The 18,074-nt window shown below is 41.7% G+C and overlaps 1 protein-coding gene across 2 annotated transcripts in view; it reads right to left on the reverse strand.

Moving 5' to 3' along the window:
* The window catches only part of NAMPT (nicotinamide phosphoribosyltransferase), a 40,680-nt gene extending 34,311 nt beyond the window's left edge, over nucleotides 1-6,369 (reverse strand). Inside the window, 1 exon segment of one of the 2 annotated variants that reach the window (NM_001244141.1) lies at nucleotides 5,975-6,369. In NM_001244141.1, coding sequence (NP_001231070.1) covers nucleotides 5,975-6,031 — 57 coding nt within the window. In that variant the 5' untranslated portion in view covers nucleotides 6,032-6,369. 2 annotated transcript variants of the gene reach the window in all.
* Between the last annotated feature and the right edge of the window lie 11,705 nt (nucleotides 6,370-18,074).

The raw sequence follows: 18,074 nt of genomic DNA on the forward strand, positions 1-18,074 counted from the left end.
CACTGGTATGCTTTAGGCTAGAGTGATTATGATCTGATTCACATTTGACAAGCCTGGCAGAGGTGGAGAGTAGATTACAGGGTGACCTGAGTGGATGCAGGAGTATCAGTAAGAGACTATTGCCAAAACTCAGATCAGGTGAGAGATGATGACTCAATATCTTTGAAGAAGTAGGCTGATAGATTAGATTTGGGAATAAAGAGGGGGAGAATTTTATGATGTTGCCTAGATTTTTGGCTTGAGCAACTGAGTGAATAATGGTGCCATTTGCTGAGACGAGGAAAGGCATGGAAGGACTGGGTAGGGAAATCAAGAGCTTAGTTTTAAGTATGGTAAGTAAACACTAACAAAAAGCTTCATAATATTCAAAATTAAGTGACCTGCCAAAAGAGCACTCTTAAATCATATTGTTTTTCAGCACTGCCTTGAACTTCCACCACTTGAGAAAATGGCTGTACAATAAATTTAAATTTATAAAATGAGAAAATAACAAATTTCTCTTAATATTCTCCACAAAGACTACCCCTAAAAATGTTTCTTAAACTGACATAGCCTTCCTGCAACTAACAGAATCCCGCCAGCACATAAATATATGTGTGATGAAGAACAGAGACACAAGGGAAAATGTAGCTCTTCTAATAAATCTAAATTTCAGTTATGTGGTTGATTTTACTTCATGAAAAAATAAGCTTCTAAAAACTGCACTCCCAGTGTCAATTAACCATGTATGACAGTTCAAGAGAAATATGAGAAGTATTACAGTTGCATAGAGTGAGAGCAAAGTATACTTTTCTCCTGAGCTTCTCTAGATTTCCTATAAGGTTGACATAATATATTTCCAAGAGCTTTCCTCCCACATTGGTATCACATGACCAAAGGTAACTACTACTAACCTACTTTCACAGTTATAATCACTAAGAAATAATCACAAGCCAACATTTCAACACTACCATGTGTATATAAGAGCATATGGAGTAACAGACTCGAAGTCACAAATGAAGCTATGTTACCTGTGTAATATCTAAGGGCATTTGTAGGAGGCACTTATTAAGACTCTCTACCTTTTCAAAAGTAATGAGCCAGAAACAGCAAAAATCATAATGGATTTTTTCTTCTTTTCAATATTATTCAGGATTTCTCAACCCCTGTCCTTCTGTTGCTCCAGAAAATGACTCATTGCTATTTGGCTTATAAAGCACTACTAACATCAAAATACAATTTAAGGATTTGGGGATTATATTATTTTAGTGAAGGGAGAAATTATAAAACCAGCCATTATCATTATGCTGCCTCTTCCCTTGACTCTGGTAGAATTCCTAGCAACTTGAACCTTTTCTTGGCACACCTTTAAGAGAGATTTCATAAACTGACAAAAAGGCTATCAGTTTCTGGTATTTTTGTTTTGCAAGATACTCTACAATTATTGCTGGCCTCATCCAGTTTTTCTATGAAGTATATTCATGACTTACATATAGGATTTTATTTCTGTTGCCTGGGTTTTTCCTGTAATTCATAATATAAAACTTACTGGGAAAACGCTATCCTAAGAATGCACAGGTGCTCTCTGACATACAAACTGCAGCAGGACCACACTTCTCACAGGGTTTAGGCTGCCACTGGAGCTGTTTTAACCATACTTAAGTGTCCAGAATTGGTGAAGGAGAAGCAACTTTGAAAAACAAGGAACAGTTCAGAGGAAGACACTGGTAGCTCAAGTCTGAGGCAGGACTAACTTACCCATAGGAATGATTGTCATCTAGCCCCAAATCTTTAACCCCAAAATGCCCAAATAAGATTTGTTATTCTGCCACTTATGAGGAAGCAAGCTGTTTTTCAAAAAGCTACCTTGGGTGCTTAATCACCATACATAAATCATACAGCCTTTTGTAACTTTTCTAAAATCAACTTTCACCCATCTTAGATTGTAATGGATATCTTTTGTCTTTTATAATACCTCAGTTCAGTTCAGTTGCTCAGTCCTGTCCAACTCTTTGCGATTCCATGGACTGCAGCATGCCAGGCCCACCTGTCCATCACTAACTCCCGGAGCTTACTCAAACTCATGTCCATCCAATCTGTGATGCCTTCCAACCATCTCATCCTCTATCATCCCCTTCTTCTCCCGCCTTCAATCTTTGCCAGGATCAGGGTCTTTTCAAATGAGTCAGTTCTTTGCATCAGGTGGCCAAAGTATTGGAGTTTCAGCTTCAGCATCAGTCCTTTCAATGAATATTCAGGACTGATTTCCTTTAGGATAGACTGGTTGGACCTCATTTCAGTCCAAGGGACTCTCAAGTCTTCTCCAACACTACAGTTCAAAAGCATCAATTCTTTGGTGCTCAGCTTTCTTTACAGTCCAACTCTCACATCCATACATATGAGTACTGGAAAAACCACAGTTTTGACTAGACGGACATTTTTTGGCAAAGTAATGTCTTTGCTTATTTAATATGCTGTCTAGGTTGGTTATAACTTTTCTTCCAAGGAGCAAGTGTCTTTTAATTTCATGGCTGCAGTCACCATCTACAGTGATTTTGGAGCCCCCCAAAATAAAGTCTGTCACTGTTCCATTGCTTCCCCATCTACTTGCCATGAAGTGATGGGACCCATTATAATACCTAATGGGTCTCTAATATTTATTAATTAATGGATGAAAATGTGTTGAATTCAAGATAACCAGTTTAAAATGACCTTTTGAGAAGCAACCCACACTAGACAGCACATTTCATAACTTATGTGTCTGACGTGGCTTAAACTGTAAATTGCTTAGAGATTTCTTTCTTCCACTGCCTGTTATTTATTTTTTCCAACTGAGTCTGAATTGACAACATCTTCCATTTCAACCTGCTAACAGGTAGAATGTTCAGAAATGGTAAAACTACTCTCTGCTGTAGTTTGTTACAGACATTATCTATATAGAAGGGGAAGAAGAATGGAATAGAAATGAATCTTTTACTGATTCATTTAGTTGGAAACTGATCAGTGGTCATCCCAGAAATAAGTGGGGAAAAAAATGACTTATTTCCTTTACAAAAAAATGTTCCAAATACTTTTTTAGCACCGCAATGGCTAAGGCCAGCCCCAATGCACCTTTCCTTAGCTGGCTTATTAGCACAATGTAAATATAACCCAGTAGATAATTTTCTTTAAACCATTTTGAAAATATAAGTGGTTAACACTTAAGATTAAGTGTCCTTTTCATTTGTAACAAGAACCCAGGATGAAAACAGAAGAAACAACCACATTCATCTATTTCCTTCATTTATCATTATGTATAATGAAGTAAGAGATTACAGAAATGAATACATATTTTAAATGCCCCTTTAGTCCAAATTGTCCTGAACTGTCTGGAAAGGATACAAGCAAAAACAAAATTTCTACATGTTGTCATGTGCTTGGACATTATTCTATCTACTTGCAAAATACCTTTCTAGAGTGCCTAGACAGCCAATTATCCTTACTTCAGTTCTACCCAACCCACCCCTTGCAAAAGAAACAAATCAACAATTTAGTTTGTTCTGTTCTGTTCCACCAATACAACCAAAGCTGCTAGCTCCCTACTTTAACTGGCCAACAGTATGTAAGTACTGATAAGGATGTGTATATAATCTTCTCAGGTAATTTCCAAATAGAAGTGTAATTCTACTGCTTCGAGACTCAAGATTACCGTTGCTGTCTCCTCTTCATCCAAGAAGATTAAAAAAAAAAGCAAAAATGATAAACAGGCTATGCTGCTAAGTCACTTCAGTCGTGTCCAACTCTGTGCGACCCCATAGACGGCAGCCCACCAGACTCCCCCGTCCCTGGGATTCTCCAGGCAAGAACACTGGAGTGGGTTGCCATTTCCTTCTCCAATGTATGAATGTGAAAAGTGAAAGTGAAGTTGCTCAGTCCTGTCTGACTCTTCTCGACCCTATGGACTGCAGCCTACCAGGCTCCTCCGTCCATGGGATTTTCCAGGCAACAGTGCTGGAGTGGGGTGCCACTGCCTTCTCCGAAACAGGCTATAAGTACCACCAAAAATGTAAGGAAAATGAAACTTAAAAACTAAATTGCAAGTGTAAAATACACAATTTATTTTACTGACTGCTGCAAACCACTGGTATAATAAAACATCAACCTGATTGAATCCTCTTGAGGGTTTTCTTGGGAGGGAGGGTGGGAAATGAAACATGTTAGTTACTAAGATGATAATCTTCTTAAAAGGTTTTATATTAGGAAGGGGATAAATACACCAACCAGTCTGACTTGAAATGGACAGGAATAAACTTTATTAAATAGGTACAAATTCTAATAGTGCTGTTAAGTATGCCTAGCTAGATTAGAAAACATTAGGGTAACCACTCTTACCTTTCATCCCAGGAAACTGATGTTAAAGCAATTTTACATTCCTTATATACAATAGCTAGAGGAGCCACAAACTAAAGAAGCTTGCACACTGTTTTTAAAAGTTAAAACTTACCTTTCTTGTTATTAATACATTAAAACACTTGAAAATTATTTTAAAGATTTAGTTAAGGGGATAAAGTTTTCGAAAACTGTGAATGAGACCATTCTAAAATCACTATTAAATAAACACTCAAAATACCATGAACTAAGTAACCACAAGAGAAGAACAAGTAAACCATCCTTGATAGCACTATGGTCTCCTTGCAACTGTGTAGATTTCCATTTTAAAGTTCCATTTAAAAGACCACTCCTTAAAGAAACTTGGTTCTACTTTAAATAATAACCCACCTTAATTATCAAAAGTAGAATCTTAAACCAGCTAGGAAAAAAAGTTAAAAAAGAGGTAAAATGGGATTCTCGAAAATACTGGAATATTTAAGAAAAAAACTAAAAGAACAAAAAATCTGAAAACATGCTTTAATCGCTATACTCCAAACTGCCATGCTGCTCAAGTAAAAACTGAAACTTATTTTGTGAAAGTGGAGTTTTCAGTCTGACATGTCATTTTTTAGGTGTCCCGGATAACAAAGCTTGTTAGTAAAGTATAATCCAGTTTACTTCAAATTTCCCTTTAACCACTCTTCCCTTTATTAATGTATGTGAGTTTCAAATAAAATGATCGGGACACCTATACATACAAGCGTCCAATAGCCATAGTAACAGAACGCTGTGTCCTCTCAACATGTTCTCTAGGTTAACTACAGTTTTTTTTAAACTTCTTGTGTTTCACTTTCCTTTTCACAGAAATCACAAAGTGGTTCTAATGGAATAAAGGCAGATCGGCCTTTGCAACAGACGATGAGGAGTGTGAGTGATCACCAGACGCAAAGAGGAGTTTGAAACCGAGCCCAATGGAGTGGGACTGGGGAATCGAGCAGGGCTCCCCGGAACAGACAGATAAGGGTCCTCCGCACCGGGGCCACCAGCAGAAGAACGTGGCTGGCTCCAGCAGCCCTACTAGACCTCGCCCACCCCTTCCTCGAGGAGGGACACATCTGCCGACTAAGGGGTGAGCTTGCTTGACTGAGCTCCGCGGGGGAAACCCTACTTTTCAAACCTGACTCCCTCTTTCCACGGCGGAATCCCAGGGGCCGTTACCTAACTGACCTGCTCTCCTCAGGCAAGCCCTAACCAAGGCCGGCCCTGCCTGGCCCAGGACCAAAAGGCCGCACTCCTGGGGAAGGCGTGAGCTCACCCAGTGACGCCCCGGCCGTCGGGCCGCTGAGCTGCCCGGAGCCCCGGGCGGCGAGTGCGGGGAACCGGTTCGGGCCCGCCTCAACCCTTCGCCGCACCGCCCCACCACGCACCCCCCAGGCCCCGCCTCCTGCCGTCCATCCCTCCATCACTGCTCCATCAGCCTCCTTCCCAACTGCGGCGCCAGCCTCACCTGCCCCATCCCGCCCGCCGCCGCCGCCGCCGCGCCTTCCCTCGGGGCTTCCCCAGCGCCAAGACCCCAGCCCGGCCGCCCCCGCCCCGCAGCCTCGCGCTGTTCCCCGACGCACCCTCTTCCTCCCCGAGCCTCTACCTTGTATGAGTCGGTGGCCAGGAGGATATTGAACTCGGCTTCTGCCGCAGCATTCATCTCGGGCGGGAGCGTGGGGGCCGCGCGCCGCGAACTGCCCGGCGCGGCTGCGAGGAAGGAGAAAAATGGGCTTCACCGCGCTCCGTTGCTTAAGTCACCGATCGGTCGGAGGGGGAGGGTAAGAGGAGGGGGAAAGGGAGCGAGTAGGAGGGGCCAGAGGAGGGCGGTCCCGGGAGCCGTGACGCGGCGAGGGAAGCGGCGGCGGTGGAGCGGCGGCGGAGGCGGAGCGCGCCGGCAATCTAGGGACTCCCGGCGGCCTCCTCACCCCGGCTGCCCGCCCCCGTCCCATCGCTCCGCCGGGGACGCGAGGGGCGGGGTGAGGCCGCGCGTGCGCAGATAGCAGGGGGCGGGGTGGGAAGGACGTGAGGCACGCGCCTTTCTCGGAGACGCCCACCCCGGGAAGCCGGAGGCTGAGGGGCCGCCCCGGCCCGTGACCCCTGAGCACGCTTGGCTTTCATTTCCCGGCCCTACGCTGCGGGGTGGGGGCGGGGCCGGGAGGGGGGCGTTCCCAGACTCGCCACTCCTACGATTAGCCTGTTCGCCCGCCCCGCTGGCACCTTCCTATCCTTACCCAGTCCTGGCCCGTTTTCTGAGTCCTCCTGAAGTCACGCCACTGGCTGGGGGCTGAGGAGCCTCCCTCTGTCCGTCTCCCCGTCCCCCTCGCGCAGTTCCTCACCTTTGTCTCTGGCTCAGATTCAGGATCGAGCCTTTTGCCTTCATCCCTCGTGTCTCTCCTGGTCCTCCTAACCGTCTTTAAAATCTGGAGCGCTGCGCTGAGGAACAAGGGCTGAGGGGTTTGCTTAACCTGACTCATCGGCTCCACTTTCCTCCACCTCTGTGACTGAGCTCTTTGATCCTTTGAGGATGTTTTGACTTTTCCCGAGAAAATAGCCTGCACCCAAATTCGGGTGTTGAATTCAGTCCCGACAGACAATCAGAGGATAAGACCCAGTTGAGTCTAGTTTGCCGAGGAGTAATTGGCAACGGGCCACAGTCTTTGACAGGGTGCGAGACTGACTTGTGTCATCGCTGTAATCGCTCAATCTTGGGAAACGGGTTGGCAAACTGGAAATACAAAAGCAAATGAAACGACGTCGGATGACTTCAGCCAAACGTGGACCATCCATTTGCGTAGTTCTCATACGTGGTTGCATTTTTGCGTAAAACTGATTTCCTTTGTCCCTATGATTAATAGTTTTTTTTTTTTTTTTTTTTAAGATTTAGGTTTTACAAGACACAGGTTACCAGGGGAAAACCAACTTAATGAAAACTGGTACATGAACTTTGCAATTGTCATTCAAGTTAGTGGAAGTCTCATTTTATGGAGGGTAAAGGTGGAGGCTGTGAATTGAGAGAGATTCATTGTCCGAACACTGCTGCTGCTGCTAAGTCGCTTCAGTCGTGTCCGACTCTGTGCGACCCCATAGACAGCAGCCCCCAGCCTCCACTGTCCATGGGATTTTCCAGGCAAGAGTTCTGGAGTGGGTTGCCATTGCCTTCTCCGGTCCAAACACTGAGGCCTCTTCAATTAAAAGCAACTTCAGTCCAGACTATGTCTCGGAGTTAGTACAGATTCCTGACAATAGCCTCCATCTATAGGGAGATTCAGTAAAGGTAAAGATTACAGACGTGGTGAGATATCCCTAGGCACTCACCAAGGTAATGAATAATACTAATGCATTTAGAATTATTTCAACAGCAAGGTTTAAAACAAACGAGGCTTTTTTTGGTTGACCTAACTTATGTTTACTAGGGAAAATTACTTTCAAAACTAAATTAATATTAAAATACTAAAAATTGTATTTGCGGAGATTATGTTAATATATTAAAGAGTACAATTCAAAGAAGAAAAATGATCCATTTTGCTCTTAATTTGGACCTTTCTTCCTTCATTAATTTAAAATTTCTATAACCTATTTTACTTAAATGACAAATGCTTTTGCTTAGCTTCCTGGAATCCATGGATGTATAACTGACCATTGTTCTGTGTGTGTGTGTGTGTGTGTGTGTGTGTCAGGGGCGGGGGGTGAGGGGGGAATAGAATTCTGATTACAAAGTGGGCTTTGTTTATGGTAGCATAAAGTTTAAGCTTCAGTCTTTGAATTGAATTTACAGTTTTAAGGTGAAAAGGCTTAATATCAGTGCAATTAAATATGCTATTAACATTGCTTGTTAAATGCAGAAACAGTCATAAGGCCTGCACTCAGCAGCAACTTGAACACAGAGCAGTTTCCAGAGGATAAGAGGAAAATGAAGTCATGTTACCAATAGAAAAGGCTCCATTTGTCTAAGGTAGAATTAGGCATCAGGGGTATCAGACTGCTAATGCAGGAAATGTGGGTTCAGTCTCTGGGTCGGAAAGATCCCCTGGAGAAGGAAACGGCAACCCAGTCCAGTATTCTTGCCTGGGAAATGCCATGGACAGAGGAACTGGTGGGCTGCAGTCCCTGGGGTCACAAAGAGTCGGACACAACTTAGCGACTAAACAACAACGAATATGTAACTACATGTTTAAGCAGGACCAATTTTTAATTAATTAGAATTTAGAACTATGAAATTATCACCAAATACAAAGTAGAGATTTCATTTTCAAGTGGCCTTCTGTGAAAGACAATTTAATAGCTAGCATTTAGTATATTTATCAAGTAGCATCAGTCAGTCAGTCAGTTCAGTTGCTCAGTTGTGTCTGACTCTTTGCGACCCCATGAACCGAAGCACACCAGGCCTCCTGTCCATCACCAACTCCCGGAGTCCACCCAAACCCATGTCCATTGTGTCAGTGATGCCACCCGACCATCTTATCCTCTGTCATCCCCTTCTCCTCCTGCCCTCAATTTTTCCCAGCATCAGGATCTTTTCCAGTGAGTCAGCTCTCCACATCAGGTGGCCAAAGTATTGGAGCTTCAGCTTCAACAACAGTCCTTCCAATGAACACCCAGGAGTGATCTCCTTTAGAATGGACTGGTTGGATCTCCTTGCAGTCCAGGGGACTCTCAAGAGTCTTCTCCAACACCACAGTTCAAAAGCATCAATTCTTTGGCTCTCAGCTTTCTTTATAATCCAACTCTCACATCCATACATGACTACTGGAAAAACCGTAGCCTTGACCAGATGGATCTTTGTTGGCAAAGTAATGTGTCTGCTTTTTAATATGCTGTCTAGGTTGGTCATAACTTTCCTTCCAAGGAGTAAGCGTCTTTTAATTTCATGGCTGCAGTCACCATCTGCAGTGATTTTGGAGCCCAGAAAAATAAAGTCAACCACTCTTGCCACTGTTTCCCTATCTATTTGCCATGAAGTGATGGGACCGGATGCAATGATCTTAGTTTTCTGAATGTTGAGCTTTAAGCCAACTTTTTCACTCTCCTCTTTCACTTTCATCAAGAGGCTCTTTAGTTCTTCACTTTCTGCCATACGGGTGGTGTCATCTGCATATCTGAGGTTATTGAGATTTCTCCTGGCGATCTTGATTCCAGCTTGTGCTTCCTCCAGCCCAGTGTTTCTCATGATGTACTCTGCATATAAGTTAAATAAGCAGGGTGACAATATACAGCCTTGACGTACTCCTTTTCCTGTTTGGAACCAGTCTGTTGTTCCATGTCCAGTTCTAACTGTTGCTTCCTGACCTGAATACAGGTTTCTCAAGAGGCAGGTCAGGTGGTCTGGTATTCCCATCTCTTTCATCTCCAGATGGTCAACACTGAAATCAGATTGATTATATCCTTTGCAGCCAAAGATGGAGAAGCTCTATACAGTCAGCAAAAACATGACCGGGAGTTGACTGTGGCTCAGACCATGAACTCCTTATTGCCAAATTCAGACTTAAATTGAATAAAGTGGGGAAAACCACTAGACCATTCAGATATGACCTAAGTCAAATCAAGTAGTATCAGTTCAGTTCAGTTGCTCAGTCATGCCCGACTCTTTGTGACCCCATGAACTGCAGCATGCCAGGCCTCCCTGTCCATCACCAACTCCCGGAGTTTACCCAAACTCATGTCCATCAAATAGGCGATGCCATCCAGCCATCTCATCCTCTGTCGTCCCCTTCTCCTCCTGTCCTCAATCCCTCCCAGCATCAGAGTATTTTCTAATGAGTCAACTCTTCGCATGAGGTGGCCAAAGTATTGGAGTTTCAGCTTTAGCATCAGTCCTTCCAAAGAACACCCAGGAATGATCTCCTTTAGGATGGACTGGTTGGATCTCCTTGCAGTCCAAGGGACTCTCAAGAGTCTTCTCTAACATCACAGTTCAAAAGCATCAATTCTTTGGCGCTCAGCTTTCTTCACAGTCCAACTCTCACATCCATACATGACCACAGGAAAAACCATAGCCTTGACTAGATGGACTTTTGTTGGCAAAGTAATGTCTCTGCTTTTTAATATGCTATCTAGGTTGGTCATAACTCTGGAGATCTGAAAAACTGTTTCTCATAGGTCTCCACAACATGACAAATAATGATAAAAACAAAGACTCAAATGGGCCCCCAACTTTGTGCAAAACCCAGGATTAATCTACTATTCCTACCAAATAGCTAGTCAAAGCAGGGTAAATTGGGCATCCAGCCCCTTGTTTATTTCCTTCTGAATGTTATAAAAGGCCTGCAACTCATCCATTTGATCAAGGTGGTTATTCCTGCACCACTCCTATTTCCACACACCCCTCCATTCAGCCTTGGCACACTTTTGTATTTCAAAGTTGCCTCAGGTATTCTAATCAGACTTGAGTTCACCTCAGTAACAGTGGAGAAGTAGGTGTGGAACTCACCCACCTGGAACTCCTGACAATGGTTATCCATCATGCTTCATAACTTTCTCCAGCCTTACAAGCCATAACATTTGTTAAAAATGTTAAAGAGGAAATTTTAAATTAAACTTAGACCTTTTCTTATATCTGTGGCCCTTTGGGACACCTCAGAGTTCTAATTCATAAGGAAAATGCATTATTTATAGAAGCACATGGGTTTTCATGAATCTGATTATCAGTGCTCTTAACTCCTGAAGCACTCTTTAATGGCTCAGTTTGTTGGATCTGCTGCAATCACATAAAGACACACACAAAGCTGCCGAGTCTTAGTCTATAAGAATAGAAATGATAACAGTAAGTGTAACACATACAAGAAGAATTAACACATACAAGAAGAATTAACACACATACATGGATTATTCATAGACCTGCCATTACAAAGTGTTCTGGTATATTTTCTATTGTATGCTTGTGATGACTATACTACACTCTCATAACCAACTATTTGCCTGGATAAAGTATGGAAAATGTGTACATGTTATAATACTATGTGTGTGAATTTGGATATTATAACTACTTATAAATTTTGCTGATGGTCACTTTCAGACTCAATGGCCAAAATCAGTGACTGAGAAAATAAGACTGTTAGAATTAGACTGTTGAGATCTTTCCATGCAGCACTTTCCTAAGAAAGGTTTATCACTGATGGTAATATCAGGTGCATATTAGTGGTAATCAGCTATGCATTTTTATGTCAATTATTATGTATTTATTTTTAATGATTTTTAGCAAAATATAACTAGTACATAGTAATAGTACTGCTGCTACTGCTGCTAAGTCGCTTCAGTCGTGTCCGACTCTGTGCGACCCCATAGACAGCAGCCCACCAGGCTCTGCCATCCCTGGGATTCTCCAGGCAAGAACACTGGAGTGGGTTGCCATTTCCTTCTCTAATGCATGAAAGTGAAAGGTGAAAGTGAAGTCGCTCAGTTGTGTCCAACTCTTAGCGACCCCATGGACTGCAGCCTACCATGCTCCTCCATCCATGGGATTTTCCAAGCAAGAGTACTGGAGTGGGGTGCCATTGCCTTCTCCGAGTAATAGTACTAGTATAACTCAATTTGTTTCTTGGAAATTATTACTTAGGATGAGGCTAAAGTCAATGGACACTTGGACTGGTGAAATTTGTTATTTTGTTATTTTTCTTGCCTTTCTTAACCTATCAGCTGTTTTCATCTATAAAGTTTTCTTGAAGTTAAATGTGAAAGGCTACATACTATATAATTTCATTTACATAAAACTCTGCTGCTGCTGCTAAGTCACTTCAGTCGTGTCCGACTCTGTGGGACCCCATAGACAGCAGCCCACGAGGCTCCCCCGTCCCTGGGATTCTCCAGGCAAGAACACTGGAGTGGGTTGCCATTTCCTTCTCCAATGCATGAAAGTGAAAAGTAAAAGTGAAGTCGCTGAGTCTTGTCTGACTCTTAGCGACCCCATGGACTGTGGCCCACCAGGCTCCTCTGTCCATGGGATTTTCCAGGCAAGAGTGCTGGAGTGGGGTGCCATTGCCTTCTCCAGGAAAGGCAAAACTAGTGTGAAAGAAAGCAGATCAGTTCTTGTCAGAGCCTGAGGCTAAAGGAAGTCAACTGCAAAGGGGCATGAGGAAACTGTTTGGGGTGAAGGAAATGACATGTGTGGTAATAATTATATAACTGTTTACATATGTCAGAATTAACTGAATTCTGTGATGAATTAATTGAATTCATCATAAAAGTGATGAATTTTATTGTATATATATTGTACCTCAAGAAAACTAAAGACAGGTTTTCTTGAAGTCATTTAAAATATTTCCTCTCTCTTTTTCCCATTTTGTTTTCTTATGTTTCTATTTCCATGTTCCCGTTTTACTTTACAGAATTGGGAGATAAGCACCATTTTGCTCTCCTTAGAGAAAGGATAGTTGTTAGGACAAAAAAATTCAGAATCTGTATGGAAGCACAAAAGACCCCAAATAGCCAAAGCAATCTTGAAAAGAAACACAGAGTGGGAGGAATCAGGTATCCTGATTTCAGACTATATTACAAAGCTATAGTAATCAAAACATTATGGAACTGGCACAAAAACAGAAACATAGATCAATGTAACAGGAGAGAAAGTCCAGAGATAAACCCATGCACCTATAGTCAACTAATCTATGACAAAGGAAGTTAGAATATACAATGGAGAAAAAAACAGTCTCTTCAATAAGTGGTGCTGGGAAAACTGGACAGCTACATGTAGAAGAATGAAAGTAGAACATTCTCTAACACCATAGACAAAAATAAACACAAAATGGATTAAAGACCTAAGTGTAAGACTGGACACTATAAAACTCCTAGAGGAAAAAATATAATACTCTCTGATGTAAATCGAAGCAATATCATTTTTGATTCACCTCCAAGAATACTGAAAATAAAACCAAAAATAAACAAATGGAACCTAATTAAACTTGAAAAGTTTTGTATAGCAAAGGAAACCATAAAATAAAAAGCCAACCCACAGAATGGGAGAAAATATTTACAAATGAAGTGACAGAGGATTAATCTCCAAAATATACAAACATCTTACGCAGCTCAATATAAAAAACAAACAACCTAATCAAAAAATGGGCAGAAGACCTAAGTAGACATTTCTCCAAAGAAGACATACAGATGGCCAAAAAGCCCATGAAAGCTCAAAAAAAAAAAAAAAAAAAAAAGGCCAAAAAGCTCAGCACCACTAATCATTAGAGAAATGCAAATCAAAATTACAATAAAGTACCACCTTATACCAGTCAGAATGGCCATCATCAAAAATATCTATGAACAATAAATACTGGAGAGGGTAAAGAAAAGGGAACTCTCCTACAGTGTTGGTGGGAATGTAAATTGGTACAACCACTAAGGAGAACAGTATGGATATTCCTTAAAAAACTACATAAAGAACTTCCATATGATCTAACAATCTCAATCTTGGGCATATACCTGGAGAAATCCATAATTTGAAAGGATGCAAGTACCTCAATATTCATTGCAGCACTATTTATAATAGCCAAGATATAGAAGCAACCTAAATGTCCATGGACAGAGGAATGGATAAAGAAAATGTGGTACATATATACAATCAAATATTACTCAGTCATAAAAAAGAATGAAATAATGCCACTTGCAGCAACATGGATGGACCTAGAAATTATCATACTGAGTGAAGGAAGTCAGACAAACACAAATAACATGATATCACTTATATGTGGTTTCTTAAAAAAAATTGTACAAAGAAATCTATTTACAAAACAGCAATAGAGTCACAGACTTAGAAAATAAACTTATGGTAACTGGGGAAAAAGGAGGAGGGAGGGATAAATTGGGAGTTTGGAATAGACATAGTCATACTACTATTATATAAAATAGATAACTAATAAAGGCCTACTGTGTAACACAGGGAACTCTAGTCAATACTCTGTAATGACCTATATGGGGAAAGAATCTATAAAAGAGTGAATATATGTATACATATAACTGATTTACTTTGCTATACATCTGAAGCTAACACAACATCGTAAATCAGTTATACTCCAATACAAACTTTTTTTAAAAAAAGAAAGGATAGTTGTTGAATTTGCTGAACATTTATAGAAACTTGATGTCAAAAGGAGTTTTTTGCTATTGAGTAGGAAGCAGGAAAAGGAATCAGTTCCAATATGATTAAGTTAAATAAGAATATAAAAACACTAGGCTTCCCTGGTGGCTCAGTTGGTTAGGAATCGGCCTGCTATGCTGGAGACCTGGGTTCGATCCCTGGGTTGGGAAGATCCCCTGGAGGAGGGCATGGCAACCCACTCCAGTATTCTTGCCTGGAGAATCCCCATGGACAGATGACCCTGGCAGGCTACAGTCCATGGGGTCACAAAGAGTCGGACACAACTGAGCGACTAAGAACAGCAGGTATACATAGTTATGTGCAGAGAAGTATGAAGACTTCAAAAGGAAATGTCACATTTTTCTTTGTTCTTTTCCAAAGCAGCTATGAAATGACTGGGTTCTGGAGGTGAGGGAAATAAAACGATATAGGTAGTTAATTCATTATCCCCAGTATATTAAGCATTGGATTGTTACATCAAGATAAAACTGCATATGGATATGACTCTTAAGTGCAGGAACAATTTCTGGGGAACAATGAAGGCCCGGATAAAGATCAACCAGCCCCATAGCTGAGTCACTTTGCTGAATAGCAGAAACTAACACAACATTGTAAAGCAACTATACTTCAATTAAAAAAAAAAAAGGCCCATTTAGCCGTCACACTAAAATGTTTAAAAAAAAAAAAAATCAACTGGCCCCAACCCAATGTCCACACCCTGGACTTTTTCTGTACCAAGAACTGTTCCACCTGTGAAACCTTAAGTTGCAGCCTTGTTTCCTCTGGTCAGTATATCTTGCCTTTCTAGTTCACTCATTCATCCTCCTCCTAGGGCTTTGTTGCCCAGCATTTACCCAAGAGGACTTCACTTTCTTCCTTATCTAGACCTAGGCCCATTCCTTCCACTGTCAACATCATCTCTGCCTCCCTTGTTTCCTAGCTGGCCCCCAGAAACTTACTGTTTTTGCCTTTAGAGTATTCAGGCTGCTGAGCACCAATAGGAAACATCATACCACCATGAGTCTATCATCCAGAACAGGACAATGTGATGCTGCCTGACAATCCTTTTATTCCCCCCACTCAGCATTCTTTCCCATTTTGCTCAGCATTTTTGGAAATGTTTACCTCTCTCCTCAAACTCCTTAACCCCAAACAACTCTCTCCGTTTAGCAGATGTAAGAAAAACCAAGCCATCAGTAGGAACTTCCTATAATAGCTTTTAAGAGAAGAGGTCTGTTTTATTTTAGAGGTCTATTCTCAGAGCCACGTGTAGTGTCAGGCGCATAGCAGGGATTTAGTAAATAGTTATTGACTGAATGGAGCTCTTGCTATCACCAACAAAAGCAGGATGGGTGGGGTGGTAGATTATATTGCTTGCCCGTGTTCAAAGCCCCTTGTTATTGCATTGTTCACCCTTATTTAAAGTCCCTCTTCTTTGTTCTCATCCTATTAAACTCAGTCATGACCAAAGGAGTTTTTAGCCATGAAATGTGGACTGAGCTGATGTGCACCACTTCCCTGCAGAAGCTTTAAGAACTCAGATGTGGTTGCCATTCTCTCTTTTCTTTCTGCCACGAATACTGCAGGATTCCAGACAGGCATTGAGCCACAAGCCTAAATCCTGAAATGTGAGTGACACAGAACCAAATCAGAGCGAATAGGCTCTGGATGTGTAGTGGGAGTGAGAAGTCATTTTTCTTTTTGTAAACCCGTGATGATTTTGGAGGCTGTTACTGAAGCATAACTAGGTTGATCCTGACAGATATAAGCTTCCACACATCTTTTCTTTTTTCTCCAGGCTCAAGGAAAGAGGTGCCTCTCCTACCCCAGGTTAATCTCCCTAACCTGTTCTATGGACCCAACCCCTTCCCACCTCACCACCCCCCACCCCCCCCCCCGCATCTCCTTAGGTCCCATTCCTGTTAGTCATCACCCTTTCTCTCTTCTAAACTTTCAAATGCTTTATTTCTGCTGACTTCTTAGCATGCAAACCTAATTCAGTATCTTCCATTTTAAAACTAAACCAAAAAGACCAACTTCCTTTTCCAGAAAAAGAGATCTACACCTCCCTTCTCTACTTTGTTTAGTCTATGTGGCACTGATACCTCGGCCAGATACACTGTAAGACCCAATGGTTATATTTCACAAATGTTGGCTAGTAACACCAGTAAAAACAGATTTAGTTTCTTTTCTTCATTTAACCATTATCCCTCTTGTTTTTCCCCATGACAACAGAGTAAGAGTGTTTTCTCCAAAGAAAGTCCGAATCTATTATTTCACAGTTCCATCTGCCTTGAAACAGGAAGAAACCACCTGTTTAAAGATTATCTGACTCTGGACTAGTTACCTCTTTCTTTCCCAGTGGTGAATTTTCCATTCACCTACAGCACCTGTTAATCAGAGGCTAGGAAACATTTTGGACTCCATCTTTGTCCAGGGTGTTTAGTTCAGTTCGTTGCTCAGTTGTGTCTGACTCTTTGTGATCCCATGGACTGTAGCACGCCAGGCTTCCCTGTCCGTCACCAACACCCAGAGCTTGCTCAAGCTCGTGTCCATTGAATCGGTGATGCCATCCAACCATCTCATCCTCTGTCATCCCCTTCTCCTCCCGCCTTCAATCTTTCCAGCATCATGGTCTTTTCCAATGAGTTAGTTCTTTTGCATCAGGTGGCCAAAGTATTTGAGTTTCAGCTTCAGCATCAGTCCTTCTAATGAATATTCAGGACTGATTTCCTTTAGGATTGACTGATTTGATCTCCTTGCAGTCCAAGTGACTCTCAAGTATTTTCTTCAACACCACAGTTCAAAAGCATCAATTCTTTGGTGCCCAGCTTTCTTTAGGGTCCAACTCTCATATCCATACATAAGTACTGGAAAACCCATAGCTTTGACTAGATGGACCTTTATTGACAAAGTAATATCTCTGCTTTTTAATACACTGTCTAGGTTTGTCATACCTTTTCTTCCAAGCAGCAAATGTCTTTTAATTTCATGGCTGCAGTCACCATCTGCAGTATTTCAGAGCCCAAGAAAATAAAGTCTGTCACTGTTTCCATTGTTCCCCCATCTATTTGCCATGAAGTGATGGGACTGGATGCCATGAGTTTAGTTTTTTTAATGTTGAATTTTAAGCCAGTTTTTTCACTCTCACTTTCATCAAGAGACTCTTTGAACTAAAGAACTAAATGAACTGTCCGGGATGTTAATCCTGGGGCAAATATCAGTCCCAAAGAGTCTGTCCCCATTTTTCATTGTGATCTGCTCTAAAACCTAAAATTCTGAATTGGGTGTATGGACTGAATTCCCCACAGATATTTCATACTCTCAGTTGCATAAAAGGAAATTGATCTGCTCTTCAAATTCATCTAGACTCAGTAAGAATGAACAGGGGTGCTACTCTGAAAACTGAGCAGCATGTCTCTTTATGTTATTTAATTAAAGTAATCCAATTTAATTAAAGCCCATGGCACTTGCCAAGACTTTAAAATGTTCTGTTCTTCTGAACCACATCTATGATACAATGGACACTTCTATAAGAAGTCATTGTTCTAGATTTCCTTTTGTTTTTCCAAGTCACACCAACCTTGTGGGATAATCAACAACTTAAGAAACAAACAAAATGGTTTAGCATTTACAGTCT

The sequence above is a fragment of the Bos taurus genome, chromosome 4, assembly GCF_002263795.3.
Source record: "Bos taurus isolate L1 Dominette 01449 registration number 42190680 breed Hereford chromosome 4, ARS-UCD2.0, whole genome shotgun sequence".
Lineage (NCBI taxonomy): Eukaryota > Metazoa > Chordata > Mammalia > Artiodactyla > Bovidae > Bos > Bos taurus.